Below are 21,769 nucleotides of genomic sequence, written 5' to 3' on the forward strand. Positions count from 1 at the left end.
AATTTCAGTTATATAAAGTGATAATTTGAGAAAATGACTTTAAAAAAATTAATATTTATTCATAATAATTTTAAACTCTTAATCTATATTTATTATATAATTGTATATAGTAAAATTAATATTTATTGTATTTCAGTAATTATTTATTATTTTTGTGATAAATATATTTTCAATGATTATGTTTTTTGTACTTACTGTACTTATTGTATTTATTGTATTTTTGTTATATCTTATTGATTAGTATTTATTAGAGATTAAACTATAATTTGAGATTATACTATTTATTGACTAAGTTAATATATTTTTATTACTTATTATATTTTTGTAATTATTGTATTTTTCATTGTCAATATATATTTTCAATAATTATATATTTTTGCTATAAATTTTCAATAATTATTGGAGATTAAACTATTGTTATTTATCAGAGATGAGACTAATTAATTTAACTGAAATTATGAGTGTTCATGAGTTGGTTCGATTTGGTCATAGGCTATTTGGCCAACCAAATTGACCTGGTTAGGTTGGGCAGCTGGTCAATTGAAATTGATTGACCTTTTGTGAAAACCAACCCACTCAAGTTGTATCAGTTTAGGTCAATTTTTTGGTTTGGTCAGTTGGTTCAAAAGATTTAAAATTAAAATTAAATTAAATTTTAAAAATTATAGTGTAATTATTAGAAAATAAATTTAAAATTTAGATTTATGATATAAAACAATTTAGACTAAGAAATATGGGAAATTTCCCACTTTTCCATATTAAAAATTGTAGTTAAAATATAAAATATTAATATATATCCATAGTTAGGTCGTTCAATTTTGGTTGGTTTACAAATGGCCAAAGTGAAATTGATCGAACTTGGTCGAATTGGAAAATTTTTAAACCAAAGCCGACCTAAAATACTAGAAAAACGACCAACTCGGGTCGAGTTGATCGGGTTGGTCGGTTTCATAAGTTTGATGAATAAACCTAACTGAAATTAATTATTGTTATCTTTGTATTATAAAAAAATTATTAAAATTAGTATATAAAATATGAATAATTATTAATTATTTAAGAAGTTGAAAATATAAAACAATTGTATACTCTTACGTGATTCTATTATGGTCATTTACTGGAACACATCTTATAGTTTTACATATTTACTTAAATCTACCTTATAGCTTCATTTTATTAAAGCATCCCATATATTTTACAACTTATTTACTTAATCAACATTTCATTAAGGAGTGTTTGTTTTGCCGTTAGGCCCATGATTTTTTATTCCAAAAATACCCTTAACATTTTTTTTTGTACAGAAAACAAATTTAACCAAATATAGCCAATAGAGTGGTTGTCCGTGTCTTATAAAGGGCAAAATTGGTATTTTTATTTTTATTTTCTTTTGATTAAATTTATTTAAATCAGCATTAGGGTTAACATTATCATTTTCCACTGTCATCTAATGGAAGATTGATCAAATCCATTACAAATTATAAGTAGTGTTTTAGTAAAATTTTAACTATAGGATAGATTTTAGTAAATCCCTGAAACTATAAGGGGTATTTTAGTAAATGACTCTTTCTATTATTTAGCTTTTGCTTAATAATACTTATTGTATCTATTGTATTTTTGTTGTACTTTATTCATTGATACTTATTAGAGATTAAACTATTATTTGATATTACAATACTTATTGACTGACTTAATATATTTTTTTAGTTTTTTTAGTATTTTTGTAATTTTTGTAATTATTTTATTTTTATTATTAATATACTTTCAATTATTGTGCATTTTTGCTATAAAATTTTAATAATTATTGGAGATTAAACTACTTTTATTTATTAGAGATTAAAATATTAATTTAGATGAAATTAGGAATGTTGATCACAAACTGGTTTACTTCGGTTGTAAGCTATTTGGCCAACCAAATTCACATGGTCAGGTTGGGGAATTGGTTACCTGAAATCTACTAACCATTAATGAAAACCAACTAAATCGGGTTGTATTGGTTTGGGTTGATTTTCAATTTGCTCATTTGGCTTAAAAGATTATATTGAAAACTTGATTTTAAATTTTAAAAAATACATTAACATTATTAAAAATTAAATTTATAATATAAAATATTTGAGACTAATTATAATTTTATAGATTATATATACTAAAATTAATATTTATTCTATTTTTTATAAATATATTTTCAATAATTATTTATAAATCTATTTTTTTGCTATTTAATAGAAAATTGACAATAATTATTGGAGATTAAACAAATATTATTTAACTTTTGAAATTTAATTTATTATATTTTTTTATAAATTTATTTTTAGTAATTATATATTTTTTAATATATTGATTAATATTAATTAGAGAGTAAACTATTATTTGAGATTGCACTATTTATTGACTAATTTAATAAAATTTTTCAGTATTTATTGTATATTTTTAATTATTGTATTTTTATTAGATATATATTATATTTTCATTATAAATTTATTTTCAATAATTACGTATTTTTACTACAAATTTTCAATAATTTATTGGAGATCAAACTAGAAGAGCTACTATTCCAACAAAAAATCCAAAGTTCTTAAGGCAAGAATGGGTTCCTATAGGGGAAACCAGTCAATTCGGCAGGTTCATTCCAGATAAATTCGTTGAAGTCTCTACCTCTCCTTCTCAGGTTAATATTATTTGTAATGGTGATATGCTTTCTGAAGGTCTGAAATTTGCGGTGGAAGAGGCGCTACTTAAAAACCTTCGAAACCCCATCTCTAGTTGTGAAACGTCAACTAAACATACAGGATTTACATCCAAAATCTGTTGACAATGCAGCTAAGTCATTCAATGAAAAATTGGATGAGATAATTCAGTCATTAAAAGATTTTCAAAAAGGATTACACTCTCAGGTGTCCAGAGTTATTGAATGCGTAGACCATCCGGAGTTGCTGGTGGTGCCGGAGACGCTACAAGTTGCCTTGCTAACGATGTTAGAGGAGAACCTCCAACCCATCTAGGTCAACAGGGTCTATGAATAAACCGGAGCTCCAATCAATTGAACCTACTGAAGTTCAATTTCGTTTGAAAAGAAATAGAAAGGTGCCTAAACCTATGCAAGATGATCTTGATCGTTCCCCTATGTTTTGATATGATGAGAGGGATTTTTTGGAATGCAAAGGGAATAAGAAGCAAGAAATCCATTTGTAGATTAAGGAAGCTGATCTAATTGCATAGTCTTTGTTGCTTTATTTGAGCCCATGATCGATGTTGTCAATCCTCAGTCTACCATGTTTAGGTTGGGAATGGAGAATGCCATTTCAAATGGGTCTAGCCTGTCAAAGATTTGGATTTTATGGAAAACTCCATTGCAATTAAGGATAGTTAGCTAGTTAGCTCTATCAATCGAAGCATAACCATTGAGGTAAGTTTCCCTAGATCCACTTTTTCTTACTTTATTACATTTGTTTATGATAGTTGTAATTGTTGGGAATAATACCTAGGTGATGTGGAAAACCTTTAATGTGGGGTTAAAAACCATGAGACCGAAGTTCAAATCATCTACTATCAATGATAGTAATGGGATACAATGTTTTTCTATCTAGTTACAACTAGATGATGAACATAAAAAAAACTCTTGGAAATCAATAACGAAAAAATATCATTAAGATGGATAACAAACATGAAATCTCTCACCAAAAGTGAAAGCAAGAGAAAATGCTAAAAACAGATTTGTCTTATTCATTTCAACCCTTGTAACTCTTCTTCTTCTTCTCTTTCTTTTTCATTTTCTTATTCCCTAAACCCCTTTTCTATTATCTGATATTTTCTAGAGAGCTATTAGAATTGAGAGAATAGAGAATAGAAGGGAGCTCTCTCCAATTCCTTGGTTAGCCAAGGACATATTAACTTGCCTGCAAGCCAATACAAAACAAAGTCTCATGACTTTTTGTTCATTTCTTTTTGTCTTTTCTTTTTTTTTTTCTTTTTTCTACCTTTATTAGTGGGTCCCACATCATATGGAGGGAACCCTAGCAGTATTTACATTCAAATGAGGAATTTATGGGATTATTTATTGGATTTTGCTGATTCCTGTAACCTTCGTGGGGTGATTGGAGGTGACTTTTATCATTTAATGTAGTCTCCAATCAAAATGAAAGGATAAACAGACAAGGAAGCATTCATAGTTCACATAATTTGGCTATGAATGATTTTAATAATTTGGTTGACACCACAAGGTTAGTTGACCTGGGTTTTCATGGCTCTACTTATACGTGGTCCAATGGAACTTGGGCTAGACTGGACCGAATATTGGTTAACAACCTTTGGTTAGAAAAACTGTCAAACACTTTGGTGGACCACCTAAATAGATCAGCTTCTGATTACGCCCCTTTACCATTTACTATTGATGATGACTGCTTGGATGGGCCCAAACCATTCCGGTTCCAACACATGTGGCTGACCCACTTGATTTCATGAACCAAGTTAAAGAGGTGTGGGTGAACCATATCGAGGGCAATGCACTGTTTGTTCTCTTGAGTAAGCTCAAACCTTTGAAACAAAAATTAAAAGAATGGAACAAAACTGTTTTTGGTGAGATTTTCCTGAATATTGAAAGGGCAGAAAAGGTGGTCCTTGAATTTGAAAATGTTGTAGCAATTGATGATAATTTTTCTAACTAGCAAGCCCTGATGAATGCTTCCAGTATGCTCAATTAGACTCTTATACAAGAAGAAATTTTCCTTCACCAATAGTCTAGAGAAAATGGCTTAAAGAGGGAAACAAAAATTCCCGATTTTCCACTCCTCCATTAAGGTAGCTTGAAATCACACTCTCATTAGAAAAACAAAATGCAGATAAATGGTGTCGATACTGATGATATGAGTCAAATAAAATTGCATGCAGAATTCTTCTTCAGGAGTTTGCTAACGGAAGAGGAAACTTGGGAGCATGATCTTCTTTTACAGAGCATCCCGCAGTTGATCACAAATGATGACAACCAAGCTATTTTAGAAGTCCCAAATTTCAATGAAATCAAGGCTATGGTTTTTAAAATGAATAGTGATCCAGCTTCGGGTACTAATGGCTTTGATTAAACTTTCTTCAAGCATTGTTGGGAAGTTATTGGATAAGATGTTTGCTCTGCCATTAGAGAAAATTTCATGATGAAATCTCTTCCGAGGTACTTCACCTCAACTTTCATTTTCCTTATTCCAAAGGTGGACAATCCGAAACTTTTCTCTAATTTTAGGCCTATAAGTCTCTGCAATTTCTGCTACAAAATTTATGCAGAAATTGTAAATGAGAGATTTAAACCCATTCTACCTTCCCCGGAAGAAGGTGCTTTTGTTGAGGGCAAATTCATTAGAGACAATATTTCAATTGTTCGAGAAATGGCAATAGAAATTAACATGAAAACAAGGGGTGGAAATGCCATTTTCATGGAATTTTCTGTTTAAAGTGCTTCATAAATTTGGTTTCAATGAAACCTGTGTAGAGTTATTAAAGCTATGAGTGTTATTAAAGCGGTATTTTAAATCAACCAGAAGTTTAAGACAAGGAGACCCACTTTCACTGAGCCTTTTCATCAGTGCTAAAGAAGTTTTAAGTAGAGGCCTTTCAACTTTTTTCTCAAATGGTCATGAATTCCAGGTGGTACCATATCTCTTTGTAATGGAATTTCTGAAGGCTTATGAAAAAGTGTCGAGACATAAAATAAATAAATAAAAATCTTGCTTCAGGTTTCTAACAAGGCCTTAGACAGAGTTGAGATGATTAAAAGAGTTACAGGATTCTGTAAGAAAGAGTTCCTGTTTACTTATCTTGGAGCTCCAACAGGCGAGAAAACTCTAAAAATCAAGGACTTCGATTCCTTAATCACGAAAATCTAGAAAAAAGATATAAGGATGGAAAGGAAAGATTCTTATCATTCTTTCATCTGGTGGAACGTTAATTCTTCTAGAACATCTCCTCCAAAGTATGCCTATCTATATCTTAACCTCAGTGGCGGCACCAAAAGTTGTTATTCTTATTGTGCACAAGTTCGCTAAATTCTTTTGGGGTCAATCAGAATTTGGGAACAATTTACATCGGAAAAGTTGTGAAGTAGGACTGGGAGGTGAAATCTCTTTACAAGTTAAGGATGTGACTATTTCTCATAGTAAATGGTTAGTGGGAAGGGGTGAAATCTCTTTTTGGTTTTGATGTAGAGTGATTTGACCCGATCTTGTAGCACGGGGATGCATGGACATAACATGACATAAGTGACAATTCAGCATGACAGCCTGGCCACTACTCGGCGCAGCAAGCTCGCCGAGGCCTGACCAAACAACTCGGCGGGTGTGATAGCTCGTCGAGAGGCAAGGCCTAACTCGCCCCGAACCTGAGGGTGGAGCACCCCGAGCTCTCCCTTCCTTAGAAGGAAACACCCCAACTTTTGGCTAAGTGTCCCAAGGGAGAAACACCTCGGGGCAACATCATTGAGACTTCTGTTTGAACTTGCTTAAGGCTCGCCTCCAGTGCGGGCACCTCGGCATCTCGATGCAAGGCAAATCTGCCCCAAGTGGTTTGGGATATGGTAGCTCGGCAGACTATAGGGAGATCTGCCTGACATCTATACCTGCTTGACGTCCGTACCTACCGGGATCCGGTGGTAGTGCTCGGATCCCTTGCCAGGCGGCGTTCTACCTGTCGTCTCTGAAAAGCATGGCATGCCTATCGAATCCGTACCTTGCAGTAGCAACATGTAGCAGCAGCCTACACTTGCCGCCCCTGCCCTGGCGGTAACGGCTAGGGCAGTGGTGGTTATGTTTGATGTGACCGAGCTCTGGTATAAAAAGACCCCAACCCTCACGAAGCAAAGGTATTGAAGCTAGCACTTTCAACACTCTTAACTCTCTGTGTTTTCTTTGAGATTTCCCCAGAGTTCTAACTTAGCCATCGAAGTATTCCCTCTGAGAGAACTCCCTAGAAACCCTTCACCTTCTTTTTCCTCTCAAGTGCCGTCCATCACAGTTAGGAGCCAACTTTCAGCCAGCTAAGAATGCCTAGATTGTGCTGCATCAGGTTTCATAACTGGACTAATGATGGCTTATTAGGTAATGAGATATCCAATACCAATATTCATGATTTTATACTAATAGATGCACTAAGTGCTGATGGTACTTGGAATTTTCCTATAAAAATAATTGCTCACAAAAAGATAAAATGGATGAAATGGCTTCCCGCTTCTCAAGATTGTTTGAAGCTTAACACCGATGGGGCTTATAGAGGAAATCCATGTCTACAAGGGGGAGGAGGGATTATTCGTGATAGTAAAGGAATTATTATCATCATGGTGGATTGCCATAATCAGGTTATTATTTATATCCTTGATAAAGGAAAATCTCCACCTTGGAATATACTATGAATGTTAGGAAGTTGTGCAGATTGCCTCACAAATGAGAACTTCTTTCCACCACATATACAGGAGGCAAACAGAGTTGCAGATGCACTAGGTAATGCTAATATCAACAATGCTCAGAGCTTCACCTATATATATCCGCTAATCAAATCCCTTTTCATGCAAAAGCTCTAGCTATTGATGATTGTATTGGATTGTCGATGCCCATGTATGGTTAATTGTTATTTTTTGGTGGGTTTGATCAGTTCGGGGAGAGATACGTTGTATCTTAGGTTTGGGGCAAGGCGGGCTACGTCCTCCCCTGTTTTATTGATTATAATGGCTTATGCACCTCTCCACCTTATTAACCGGTTCGAGACTGGGTAGAGCGAGTTCCAAATTAATGATAATTGAGAAAATATATAAAGAATTTAAATTGATCAATCGGTATTAGATCATAGAATCATAACTAGCCCAATCGGTTTGGGTTCGTCGAATTGGACCTGACCCATTAACAACCCTAAAGGTAGAAGTTCGTGCATTTTTTTAGGCTTTCTTGCATGATGCTTTCAAGGTCTAAGAGCATTGCATTGTAGAAGGGTGGGGATGCCCAACAAATTACCAAAATCCTGTTTGAGAGTTACACTACTACTTATACGTGAAATATAACATCTTTTAGTTGACTTTAGGATGCTTTTAGGTTGTTACCCATTGTTTAATTCAATATAGGTCCAAAAACACTCCCCAACTTAATAGTTCATCCAAGCTTCATTCCCATTTGTTTTAATTGCTAGAAAACTCTTACCAAAGCCAACATAGGAGCCAAGCCTCTCATTGTGCTGCTTAACTTAAGTTCATATTCCTGTTTTAGTGTAGTTTTAGGTTGTTGAATTCTTGCAATCATGAAGAACTTGCATTTTTAACTTCTTCCAAACTAGAGAAAAAAAGTTAGAGAGGCAAGGGTCTTAGGGAAATTAGTATCTAAGACCCAATAACATTATTTCAACTCAATTTTGGAAGAACTTGTGAATGTTTTCACCAGATTTCAGGAATTCTTAATAATCATTTTCATTGTTTTTTTTTTCACTGTAAATTGAGCCTAAATAACTTCCATATTGGGCTATTTCTTATAGTTTGGAGAAAGTGATGCCTAACACATTTCCTCTTCCAATCATTTTGAATTTAGAATCATTTGGTTAAGTATCTTTTTCGATTGAGAGTGAAATCACCATGTGGAAGATAAATCAAAATTTTAAAGTTGGAACAATGACCCCTTTTTTTCTTGAAAAATGGGTGGAAATTCTTCTTTGCTCTAGCCATGAGATTCAAGGAGCTCACACACATTAAAATATTAAATTGAAGAAAATTATTAGCAAGTGACTTAATGGCCAAGTGAGACCATGGTCTTTTTAATCATGAGTGATTGGGTCATATCTTCATATCCTCATAGTATTTTTTAGATTTATTTCAGTTCCGAGATCGATTCCACCAAGACCATCAAAGACCAATTCAAGTAAGAAAATCCCCTAAACCATGGAATTGATGTAGGTGGGGTTGGTTCCAAGAATTTATAACCAAACTCTACCCCGTAACATATTGGATATGGTTAGTTCATGAACAAGTCCATGTCAATTCAAAATTGGTTCCTATAATGAAATGGTGGCCTATGAGCTTTCCTACCTCTTTGCTATTAGATGGCCTATAATGCTTACAAGGTCATCATTTATGGAAGTAATTTAGGTTACATTCAGCACGTCTTTCTGTATGGGCGGTTGGCTGTTTAGAAGCCCGACAGTCTATATTTTCGTCTTTTCCCGTTTGGTTAAAGGAAGATATAGCCATCGAAAGACTGCCATAAAAAGATACGGAAGCCTGTTTTGGGCTATTCAAATGGAGCTTTTCAATTGTTATTATATTGTTTTTACAAAGAAGGATACACAGAAAAACATGCCTCCAATCAAACGCTCTGTGGACTACCAAGATCTTTATTTAAATCTCCACTACATTGACGGCCAGATTTTTCAAAAGATATTTAAAAAAAAATTGCCAAATGGCACATTAATTTGTTGATGATTACAATAAATTTGCCATTAGCCTTAAAAAAAACGTTAAAAGTACGATATAATTAATTACTTGTGTTGATTTTTGAAGGGCAAAAACACTGTTCATTTTTTTTGTTTTGCCATTTATTCATTAGAGCTACCGCCTGCCACAACCAACCACCGCCGCCTCCACCCACCTCTGGCAACGGTGGCAGATGGTGGCTTTGTGAACAAATGGCAAAAAGAAAAAGATGAACACTGTTTTTGTTTTTTATTAATATTATTTTTTAAAAGTTAACCTATTTTAAAAAAATTTTTAAATATATTATTTTTATTGATATTATATCCCAAAGGTTAACCTAATTTTTTAAACAAATCATTGATTCCACGTTGCCGAGAATATTTATTCGAATTCAACTGAAGTTGCAACGATACGTGCCGACAAAAAGTATCTAATTTTAATATCAGTGAATATTCATGGAATACAGAGAGATCGGGCCGATATCTCTTTTAAGATAATTGATCGTGCTGGTTGATATCATCATACTGTTAATTTTGAGGATTGATCAAGATGGGACCCACCGCTTATATTTTACGCAAATAATGATGCCTGTGCATGTCGGACTTCAATTCTGAATTCCGCAATCCCTATCGGAGCCTGTGGACGTGGTAAAGCGCGGATTCGAACTTGATTATGATACGTGTCAAAAATATAAAAAAGTAAAGGTAAAGCTTATTGGGCGTTATTTTGGGTAAATTACATATAATTATCCTCTGGATCTGGAGTAGTGTTAATCACCTCTTAAATTTTAATTTGCAATAAAGTACCCTGATTCTGATAAATGCGTCGGTGAATTTTGAAAAGATTGTAATGTGATTGTTTAAGCTTTTGTAAATCTTCAAGTTACACTTTTTTCAATGATTTTTATTTTCATTTGTTACCGATTTTAGTTGATATTAATTTTATGGTGTATTTATTGTATTTTTTATATTTTTATAGGAGTTTTTTTTTTTTTTTTGCTAAAATTTATATTTTATAAAAGTTTCTGAAGTGCGATGTTTTATAGAAGTTTCTTCCATCATTCAACTTATAAATGAAAATTTAGGGATAATTGCCACTAGCTAGCACAGCTGTACACTTGCACAGGTAGTAATCTGTAATTTACTTTCTTTTAGATTGATAATGATAAAAAGACCGGATTCAATACTCACAAAACGGTGCTCACACCGTGTATATGTTTTTATTGATAGAGAGATATTCCCAATCAGTTGCAAGTGGCTGTGAGCAGGATGTGAGAACGATTTTGTGAGTACTGAAATCCGATTACGGTGTGAGAACGATTTTGTGAGTACTCAATCCGATTTCAGTGATGGTCTTATAAAGCTCCCATCATTCTGGTTACAGGTTTTTCCTCCATCATCGGAAATTCGTCGGAAAACATACACATTCAGAGAGAGAAAGAGACAATGGAAGACCCTCTCGACGCTTTGAGGCCTCTAATGGCTTTTCATTCTCCTCCACTCGATGCCTTAATTGTTCCTTCTGAAGACTACCATCAGGTCATCCCTACTCTCTTCCGTGCGTGTATGTTATGGTGGTGTGCAAGTGTCTTTGTGTTTTTTGACTTCAATAATCAAAACCAAAATGTCTAATCTGATGAATATATCTGTACTAATCTTTCGTATTTTTGGAAATCCAATTGCAACTGCGTTGGAACTCGTTTTCTTAATAAACTCTGTTCCTTGACCATCACAAAGGTCATCCGATACTTGTGTTCATTAATTTCAATTAATTCACTTAGGGTTTCTTTTTTATGTGCTTTAGTTTGTTTAGTACTTTTAACAATGTATGCTTTTGTTGATGGATATTTGTGTGGCAGAGCGAATATGTGTCTGAGCGGGACAAAAGGCGCCAATTTGTTTCTGGATTCAGTGGCAGCGCTGGTGAGTTTATCTAACTCTATCTTTTCGTTTTAGTGACTTTTGCTCGATATGAAATACGAAAATACTAATGACTTATTCAAAACAATGGGTGGTAATGATAAACTATTCCGTCTTTCAAAACCGATATTCTTTTCCTTCTCTATTTAATAGTTTCTGCATTTATAAATACTTAGCTGGTAAAACAATTCGTATTCCAAGCCCTTCATGTACCGTGGTTTGATAATTGTAATTTACTGATCAGTAAGTAAATCCCATGATGCTTTATAAGCATCGTTTTCAGAAGCCACTATTAGCTAAGGTCCATATGGACTTGCATGTCCAGAGGCTTCAAGAATGTTTTGTTACAGAAGGAATACTTGTTGAAGTTTTACATTTTTCTTACGATCAACAGAATGGTCATTCTATCCATCTTGATAATCTTATGGAACAGAATCTGGGTTGTTTCTTAGCTTTTTGGAGTGAAATGATTGATGCTACAATGAGAGTTTATTCGTTTTATTCTGTATCTCAAATTTTAATTAGCAAAAAGAGAAGAGATCAGAGAGCATTCTGAATGAGGAAATAGGAGTTGAGGTGAAGTCATAATCCTGGCTGGCTCCTGAACTTCTGGAATCATAGTTTTTTTCCCCACTTTCTCCTTTTTTGTTGGGTTGAAAAAAAAAAGAAACCCAGAAAGCTTTCTAAAATTCCAAGTGAGCAGTAAAAAAAAAAAAGGTATGTCAACATTCTCTTCCTTGAAACAAATAGAGAGGTATTCTTCATTTGAAAAGTATTCGATATATTTGAAATTGGTTTTTGGTTCAATATGAATTTGAGAAAAAGTATCCCTGTAACTTAAGGTTGAAGGATCTCAGCAAACCTGACAGTTTTTGGATCTTATGGTAGAAAGACTTGGTAAGTGGCTGGCGTCTTGTAATGGAAATGACATATCCTTTGGAGAGAGAGTTCTGTTGATGAAAGACATCTGACATAATCTCTTTGTTTATTATCTATGAACCTCTGAAGGAGTTAATTAGTGTGGTGGAAACATTGAAGCATTTTCAGATACAGAAGCCCACAAAAAAACCGTCTTCTTAAATGAAGATATGTTATTAGACCTAGGGAGGCAGGTTTGTTGGGTACTTGAAACTTGAAAGGGAAATCTTTCATCAGCGAATGTTTGTGTGGATTCCCTCATTAATCTAATAGTATCTGGTCATTAATGATTCTCAATAAACGAGGTCTTGATTCTATTGGGTGGGATTCTAAGGATGCCCCTTTTTTTCCCTATGACTTGTTTTCATTTCTCTTGCATTCTCCTCTTGTATGTGTTATATATGTTTCAGGAGAAGAGTGTGCCACATTGAGAAAAGACATGTTCATCCAATCATGACGACATTGGTTTCTTCCAGAAGTGTTCTCTGTTTTCTTTTTAATTGTAGTGTTGAGTGGGCCGACTTGTGTTTAGTTTATTTTCCTTTAAATTAAGATGTTGTTGGGCCTTGGGCCCATTAGTTTTTATTTTTTAAAGAGCTGTAATTACTTAGTTTGAGTTGCCGCCCTACTAAGGGCATCCTTGTAATATCTCATACTTAAGTTAATTATAAATAGAATGAGGGGCTGGCGGCTAGGGTTATGTTAATCTATCCTAGTCGACATTCTTCTCTTTTCTCCCCTTTCCTCTCTTGCCGAAATCCCCAACTTTTCTACTCTTCCTTTCACAAGAAGCTTGGCTGAAATCAGCACATAAGGTTTTCTACTTGGTATCAGAGCAGGTTGAAGGTTCTTGAAGAGATTTATTCCTGCAGCCCTAGATCGGCCGACCGCATGGAGTTTTAAGAGGTTGATCGAAGCTTTCAGGTAAGCCCAGTTTTTGGATTTTCTTGATGGATCTGTATGCCTTGTAGCTGGTCTAGGGTTTCTCATCAGAATCAGGAAAAACTGGAGAAAGGGGAAGAGTCCTGATTTTGTTGGACTCTTCAATTTTGACCTAGGTAGTGGCGCCCTATTTTTCTAGGGTTCCTCTGGGTTTTTTGTAAGGGGCAATTCAAGTTCCATGTGGTTTGGAGGCCCCTAGAGAGGGCGGTTGCTTCTTCTCTCTCTTCTCCCCATTCCACTGAAAAGGAATCTTTCGTGGGGAGAAAGTCCAGGACACCAAAGGAGTGTCATTGGTTTCAGAAGGTATTCTGTTTATTCTTGTTGCATTTTTTAGCTGTTTTCTGGACCTCTTTGAGACACATGGAGGGACACAGAGTTGAATATAAGCCCGGGATTGAAATGGGACCAGTGGGAGGAGGTGCTGGAGACCCCTTCGGAGCCGGAACCATTACTACAGTTAGGTTGGATGGTACAAATTACTTAGAATGGTCCCAATCTACAAAGATGGCCATTGGGGCTCGTGGAAAATTGGGGTATATTACTGGTGAAGAGGTAAAACCCGAAACAGGCAACTCCCGATGGGTGCAAAAAATTTATATGGTAATGACATGATTGTGTAATTCTATGTTGCCACATACAAGTAAAAACTTTTTATGGGCAAACACTGCTAAGGAGATATGGGATGGGGTTGTAGAGACCTATTCACAGAAGGAGAATGTTGCTAGGGCTTATCAACTGAGAAATCAGATTATTGCTACTAGGTAGGGAGATAGATCTGTTGCAGCTTATTTTTCAGTCCTTAAGACCCTATGGCAGGAGATTGACCATTTAAAGACCTTTGCTTGGGAAACCACCAATGATGCAGCTACCTATCAAAAACACTTAGAGAAGTATAGGGTGTTCGAATTCCTTGCTGGCCTCAACCCTGAGTATGACATTGCACAACAACATCTTCTTTCCAGGGACAGTATCACTCTCTCCCAATCATATGCATTCGTCTCAGGAGAGGAGTGTAGGAGGGATGTAATGATGAAGAATCTCATGTCTGATCAGTCTGCTATGGTAAGTGTTGTGAAACATAAACAGAATGGCAATGAGAACAAGAAGGAAGACAAAAGGGACTTAGTCTGTGACTACTGTAAGAAACCAAAGCATACAAGAGATACTTGCTGGAAGCTTCACCCACATCTTGTGCCTACCAGATTGAAGAATAAGAGAGGAAATGCACATATGGTAGTTACTGGTGACACACCGGCCCCCCCCCCCCCCCCCCCCCCTACTACAGTTGTCTTGGAGTCTGTTGCTGCTGCTGCAGTAAGGGCCGAGCTTGAGAGGTTTGGGTTACTTCTGAATCAGAGGGATACAACTAGTTCCAATTCAGCCGCAATCGAACAACAAGGTACAGGTAGCACAAGTGGAACTCACTCTACCTCCCTTGCCCACACAGGTAGTCCACATGTCACTGCAAACTATGTTTCTGCTTCAGGTAAGGAGAGATCTCCTTGGATTATAGACTCTAGAGCCTCAGAGCACATGACCCATGCTCCACCATTTTCTCCTCTTACTAGCTCAGTTCTGGCAGAGATAGGGTCTCCACAGCTAATGGATTCCATGTTCCTATTGCTGGGAAGGGATCTCTCAAGATTAAAGATTCCATTTGTTTACCCTCTGTCCTCCACATTCCTAGATTGAGCACCAACTTGTTATCTGTTAGTAGTTTGACCAAGAATCTGAACTGTTCAGTAATTTTTTCTCTTGGATATTGTATTTTGCAGGATCTGGATTCAAAGAGGACGATTGGGAGTGGTCGTGAAGTGAATGGAATCTACCTCCTGAATACTCTTCCAATTCACCAAAGTCATCATGTTTGCAAGGACAGTGAGTCAAAACTTGTGGATCGGATTATACTTTGGCATAATCGTCGGGGTCATTTGTCTTTTTCTTCTTTAAGTTCTTTGTTTCCAAAACTGTTTGAGTCTGTGTGTCTGTCAAGGTTAAAGTGTGAAGGTTGTGAGCTTGGAAAGCATTGTAAACACTCTTTTAAATCGAGTAATAAAAGATGTTTTTCTCTTTTTGATGTTATTCATTCGGATGTGTGGGGCCCTCATCATGTTCCCTCTATGGGCGGCTATCGCTATTTTCTTCTGTTTGTGGATGATTTCTCTCGATATTCCTGGATTTACTTGATGAAATCACGTGATGAGGTACCATCCTTGGTGAGGCAATTCCATCAGATGGTATTAACACAGTTTGGAACTAGAATCAAGATGTTCAGATCTGACAATGCTAGAGAATATTTTGAGAGACATCTTGCCTCATATCTGTTGGAGTATGGTGTTGTCTATCAGAGTAGCTGCTCCTACAGTCCACAGTAGAATGGTGTTGCAGAGAGAAAGAACAGACACATTGTTGAGACGGCAAGAAGCATGATGATCACAACAACAGTTCTGGTTCGGTTTTGGGGTGATGCTGTTCTCATGACAGTATATCTGATTACCAGGATGCCTTCTCGTATACTTGGATTCAGCACTCCATTCGGCCTTCTTTTTCCTCAGGGGGAGATGTTTCATATTCCCATAAGGGTGTTTGGGTGTGTCTGCTTTGCGCATATTCTTGGTCATTACCGTTCGAAGCTTGATCTCAAGGCAAAGAAATGTGTCTTCCTTAGATATGCAGAGAGTCAGAAAGGGTACTGCTGCTATGATCCAGTTTCTGGGAACCGGTTTGTTATTATGGACATCACCTTTTTTGAATCTACATACTTCTTCTCAAGGAATCCTTCTCAGGGGGAGTGTTTTGGGGAAATAAGTCAGCAGTCTATCCCTCTCCTAGTTCCAGTTTCTGTGTCTATTACTGTGCTTGACAACCATCCGATGTCACCTACCTTGTCACCCCCTTTGCGTTCCGTCTCACAGTATTATTCACGGCAGAGACTTCATAAGGAGGTTGATTCCACTACGGCAGAACTCACACCACTTCCTGTCGATCCCTTGGAGACTCCAGATTCGGCTGATACAGATCCAGATATTCCTCTTGATCCCTCTACTATTTAAGTTCCCATTGGTCCCACTAACACTGTTACAGATAACCTTGATCTCCCTATTGCTCTTAGAAAAGGGAAGAGGAAGTGCACTGCTCATTGTATATCACAATACTTATTCTACAGTAGACTTTCTCCTTCCTACCGTGCTTTTCTCTCTTCTCTTGATTCTGTGTCTATACCCAAGGGTGTTAGTGAGGTTCTCTCCAAACCTGAGTGGAAGGCAGCTATGCAAAAAGAGATGGAAGCTTTGATTAAGAATCGGACATGGGAGATTGTGGACCTACCAGAAGGCAAGGAGGCAGTTGGATGCAGATGGGTTTACACAGTAAAGTATAAGGCAGATGGAAGCATAGAAAGGTACAAGGCAAGACTTGTTGCAAAAGGATACGGACAAACTTATGGCATTGATTATCTAGAGACCTTTGCACCAGTCACAAAGATGACCTCTGTTCGGATACTCCTTTCTCTTGCTGCCTCATACTCTTGGCCCTTGTTTCAACTGGATGTGAAGAATACTTTCCTAAATGGGGATCTACAAGAAGAGGTGTATATGGATCTTCTAGCTGGTTTTTATGATAATGCTAAAGAGGGAAAGGTATGCAAGCTGAAGAAGTCACTATATGGCTTGAAACAATCCCCCAGAGCATGGTTCGACAGATTCAGAAAGGCCCTGATTGTTTTTGGCTACATTCAAACTCAATCTGATCACACCTTGTTTGTGAAGCGCAGGGGATCCTTAGTGTCAATCCTAATTGTTTATGTGGATGATATTGTTGTCACTGGGAATGATCTGAGTGAGATTGATAGTCTGAAGAGGAACCTGCATAAGGAATTTGAGATTAAGGACCTTGGAGAACTGAGATACTTCTTAGGCATTGAAGTTGCAAGATCGAAACATGGAATTTTTATCTATCAAAGGAAGTATGTCTTGGACCTTCTCCAAGAAACATGGAAACTTGGAACAAAGGCAGCTAGCACCCCCATTGATCAGAACCAGAGAATCAGTGCATCAGAAGGTGAACCAGTAAAGGACCTTGGGAAGTACCAAAGACTTGTGGGTCGGCTACTATACTTGTGCATGACAAGATCGGACATCTCCTATGCAGTAAGTGTAGTGAGCCAATACATGCATGCTCCACGAGACCAGCACTGGAAGGCAGTTGACAGGATCCTTGCTTATCTGAAGGGACATCTAAGCAGAGGCATATTGTTTACTGATCATGGACAACTCAAGTTAGAGACCTATACAAATGCAGACTGGGTAGGATGCCTCGATGACAGAAGATCAACTTCAGGAGTGTGCACCCTAGTTGGGGGTAACCTAGTCTCATGGAAGAGTAAAAAACAAACAGTTGTGGCAAGATTAAGTGCAGAAGCCGAATATAGGTCCATGACACATGGAGTTTCAGAACTTCTCTGGATCCATTCTCTGTTGGAAGAAATCGGTGTTTAAGCAGAAGAACCTATGATGCTATACTGCGATAACCAGGCAACAATTAATATTGCTCATAATCCAGTCCAGCATGACCGAACTAAGCACATTGAAGTAGATAGACATTTTATCAGAGAAATGGTAACTTCTGGAGAAGCTTGTCTTCCATACATTTCTTCGGATCTGCAGCTTGCTGATGTCCTCACAAAAGGCGTTGCAAAGAATAAGCTGGAGCATGATCTACGCAAGTTGGGGATGTATGACATCTACTCCCAAATTGAGGGGGAGTGTTGAGTGGACGACTTGTGTTTAGTTTATTTTCCTTTAAATTAAGATGTTGTTGGGCCTTGGGCCCATTAGTTTTTATTTTTTAAAGAGCTGTAATTACTTAGTTTGAGTTGCCGCCCTACTAAGGGCATCTTTGTAATATCTCATACTTAAGTTAATTATAAATAGAATGAGGGGCTGGCGGCTAGGGTTATGTTAATCTATCCTAGTCGACCTTCTTCTCTTTTCTCCCATTTCCTCTCTTGCTGAAATCCCCAACTTTTCTACTCTTCCTTTCACAAGAAGCTTGGCTGAAATCAGCAGATAAGTTTTCTACTTATGTGCATTCTCTTGCTGAACTGATATTAGTAGCATCTCAATGCATTCTCTTGCTGCCTTGATGATGTGAAGTTGGTTCCTTTAACATTGCTATGTGCATTTACTTCATTCTGAATTCTTATCAGGTTACATATATGCTTTTGAAGCCTCTATTTATTTGAACCTTTCATTCAGGTTTGGCACTTATAACAATGAACGAGGCACGACTTTGGACCGATGGGCGATACTTCTTGCAAGCAATGCAGCAGCTAAGTGACCGTTGGAAGCTTATGCGCATTGGGGAAGACCCATCTGTGGAGACTTGGATAGCTGATGTGAGTAGTCATTTTACTGAAAGTTGCATACATTTTCAAATGGGATTCTTTTAAGTTTTTTGTTTTTTGATGAATGCATGGAATGCTTATAAGTTAAAAATAAATTTCCAATTTGTAAGGGCCTTGACATAATTTTTGTCTAGCCTAGCCCACAAATTTCTGGGCTTGGACCTAGTTTTTGTGTCCAGTCTTGATCCAGTCTCAAGCTCACATTAGGCCCAGAAATTTGTGGGTCAGGTCTAGGTCCAATACTTTATGCCTAGCTTGAACCAGATTAGATTACAATATGATACATGTAGTATATATTTTATTATGTTAAGTGTAAAATTAATTTTGTGTTATATTTTTTCCTCGTTATTACTTATGAGGCTTCTGTTGTTGGAAGCTGTTGTACTCTTTTTTGATCAGCAAAGGTAGAATGTATCAAGTATATAATTAAACTGGAGGTTACATTGCTGTGAGTAAATTACCCACTTCCAACTGATTATTTAAATACAATTAGAACACAAAACCCTGAACAAGCATTCCAATCAGGTTTAAAGTAGTGATACAATACTCCCAATACGGGGTGTATTGTATCTGTATCCATGGCCATGGATACGAGATACACCACAACTAGATACATATCCCATGAGTCGTGCATGTGGGCACAATACACCTCCATATCAAGCCGTATCACATTGTATTAGTGGATACAGACCGATACGCACCGATACAAAAGCATATTGGTGCCTAGTTTGATGAAACTATGTATTGACTGCTTTTTGATTATTTTTGAACTTTAATAAAATTGAAAATTATAATCATAAAAACTGAAATAGTTAATTTAAGATTTAATTTTCCTCCAAAATTTAATAAGAACTGAATGTTAAAAATTACTTATTTTATCTACCTTAAATGATTTATATGTTTGATTTTACATATAAATCATATGTTAAAAATAAAATCATATTTATTATTTGAAAAGGTAGAGTTATTATTTATATGAAAATATTAAATAAATAAAAATTCCCAACAAAATTAATAAATATTGAAAATTATAATTATAAAAACTGAAATAAATAATTTAAGATTTATTTTTCCCAAAATTTAATAAAAACTGAAAGTTATAAAAATAATTTATTTTATCTACCTTAAATGATTTATATGTTTTATTTTACAATTATATTTTAAAAATGAAAACATATTTATTATTTGAAAATAGATTTTGCTTATGTAAAAATCCTAAATAAATAAAATTTCCCAAAAATTTATTAAAAATTGAAAACTAGAAGTGAGAATTATTATATGACGTGTACATGTTTTAATGTCCTAGTCTTGTTGTTTGCAATGTTTCTCTTCATATAACCTGTTAAAGTGTGCATTTCTCATGTGTTTATACCTTATTCACAGATAATCTAGCTTTAGATTTAGTGTTATTAATGCATTTATGTGATTTGTATGCATTTCCTAGCGCATCCAAGTGTTCCGATATCTTTTGTCCATATCCATGTTTTTTCAAAGTGTATCCGTATCCATATCTGAACTATCCGATACGGTACTCGATGCTGATATTTTGATCATTGATTACAATTTAGCCCAAAATATCTGCTACCTATTTGCCCCTTGTTTAGCTAAAGCATCTGCCATGCCATTTGCAGATCTTACCCATTTAAAAGTAACATTTAGTTACCTTGTTAAACATTCAATTTGCCGGATCTTGTGCCTTTAAATCCAAGGCATTTGGCTATGAAATTGTCTCATAAGCAACCATCTGGGAGTCCCCTTCCACTTCCAGCATCTGAAACCCAAACTGTTTTGCAAATTTCAGCCCTTGAAGCAAAGCCAATGGTTCTGCTGTCAATGAATCTCCTTGCTCTACATGATCCGAATATATTGCTAGTAACTTACCTTTTGAATCTCGAAACCAGCCCTTGCTTCACTTCCCAAAAAGTTCCATCAAAGTTTAGTTTCACAGCATTGGTTGTTGGTGGTTTTCCATTCCATAATCACTCTCTCCTTCTCTTGAGCTGAATTTGTCACTTCCTTCGATGATCGCAAAATATCATTAAAGGAGAAACCATGGAAGGTTTCCAAGGTTTTTATCCAATGTGCAACTTTTATCTTAATTGTATCTATGATCTCTAATTCAGACCTGCTGTTTCCATCGAAAGCCCTCCCATTTCTTTCTTCCCAAATAGTCCAAACCAGTGCTGCTCTCATTGCTTTCCACAAAATTCTTCCTCCCTTCTTTGGCTGTCTCAAAAAGTATCAAAGAGACCTGCCACATCTCGGGGATGAGTACATCCACATCCAAAAAGAGAATAAAAATGCTCCCAAGTCCCAACTACAACGCACAAAAGTACAGTGAATAAATAAATGAGAAATACTTTCACCACTATCTTTGCAAAGGCAACAAAAATGAGGGGATAGGCATTTATTTGGCCTTCTTTTCTGTAGCAAGTCACAAGTATTTAATTTTCCAAGAAAGATTTCCGAACAAAGAGCTTGATTTTTTGGTGGAATTGGCTTGCTCTAAATTTATTTCACTGGAAGGTTTAAACCCAAGGTGGTAGGCTGTATTAGGTTATTGAAGAAAGAAGCACATGTGAATATAGAATTAGTAGTAACTGCCCAAACCCTTTGAGTCCTCTGTTCTTTGGTCCAAGAAGACTGAATCTAACTTGGCCAAAAGAAGTATGCTAGTCTCACATTCCATCTCTCTTAGACCCCTTCTGAAACCAAAATTGCAATCCAAGAATACTGAATCTAACTTGGAAGCTATTTTACTTCTTGGACTGCTGCCCTTTTGTTTTGAGCAGCTGGTGTTTGCTTCTGGTTAATGAATTGATTTCTGTTATTTATAAAAAAAAACATTAATTTTGTGTATATGTATATATTATGTATCATATAATATAAGACTATATAAATATATATATTAAATATAATATATTTAAAGTCTATAGGCCTAAAAGCCCAGCCCATGCCCATGTAGGTGGCCTGAGACTTGTATTTCTGGACTGGGATCAGGTTGTGGGCCAGGTCCTGTCTATGCCCCTTATTATAGGTGCCAAGCCCTGGCCTGGCCCATGATCACCCCTACTTAGATGGCTGTAAAGAAATGATCTGTATTCTTTGTGTTAAGTTGGATATGTTTACATTTGATAATTGTATAAGAAATCTTACAAGGTGTCT

General features: G+C 36.0%; 1 protein-coding gene across 4 annotated transcripts in view; it reads left to right on the forward strand.

Moving 5' to 3' along the window:
• Nucleotides 1-10,019: 10,019 nt before the first annotated feature.
• The window catches only part of APP1 (aminopeptidase P1), a 46,166-nt gene continuing 34,416 nt past the window's right edge, over nt 10,020-21,769 (forward strand). The window contains exons 1-5 of one of the 4 annotated variants that reach the window (XM_088942522.1): nt 10,021-10,125; nt 10,651-10,705; nt 10,805-10,959; nt 11,280-11,343; nt 18,456-18,595. In XM_088942522.1, coding sequence (XP_088798648.1) covers nt 10,867-10,959; nt 11,280-11,343; nt 18,456-18,595 — 297 coding nt within the window. In that variant the 5' untranslated portion in view covers nt 10,021-10,125; nt 10,651-10,705; nt 10,805-10,866. Of the gene's footprint in view, nt 10,126-10,465; nt 10,547-10,601; nt 10,706-10,804; nt 10,960-11,279; nt 11,344-18,455; nt 18,596-21,769 lie in introns of those variants that run through there. The other 3 variants (XM_088942523.1, XM_088942524.1, XM_088942521.1) reach the window with 3 other exon arrangements.

Source organism: Nelumbo lutea, chromosome 5 (genome assembly GCF_056320005.1).
Source record: "Nelumbo lutea isolate HS-2025 chromosome 5, American lotus-T2T, whole genome shotgun sequence".
NCBI lineage: Eukaryota > Viridiplantae > Streptophyta > Magnoliopsida > Proteales > Nelumbonaceae > Nelumbo > Nelumbo lutea.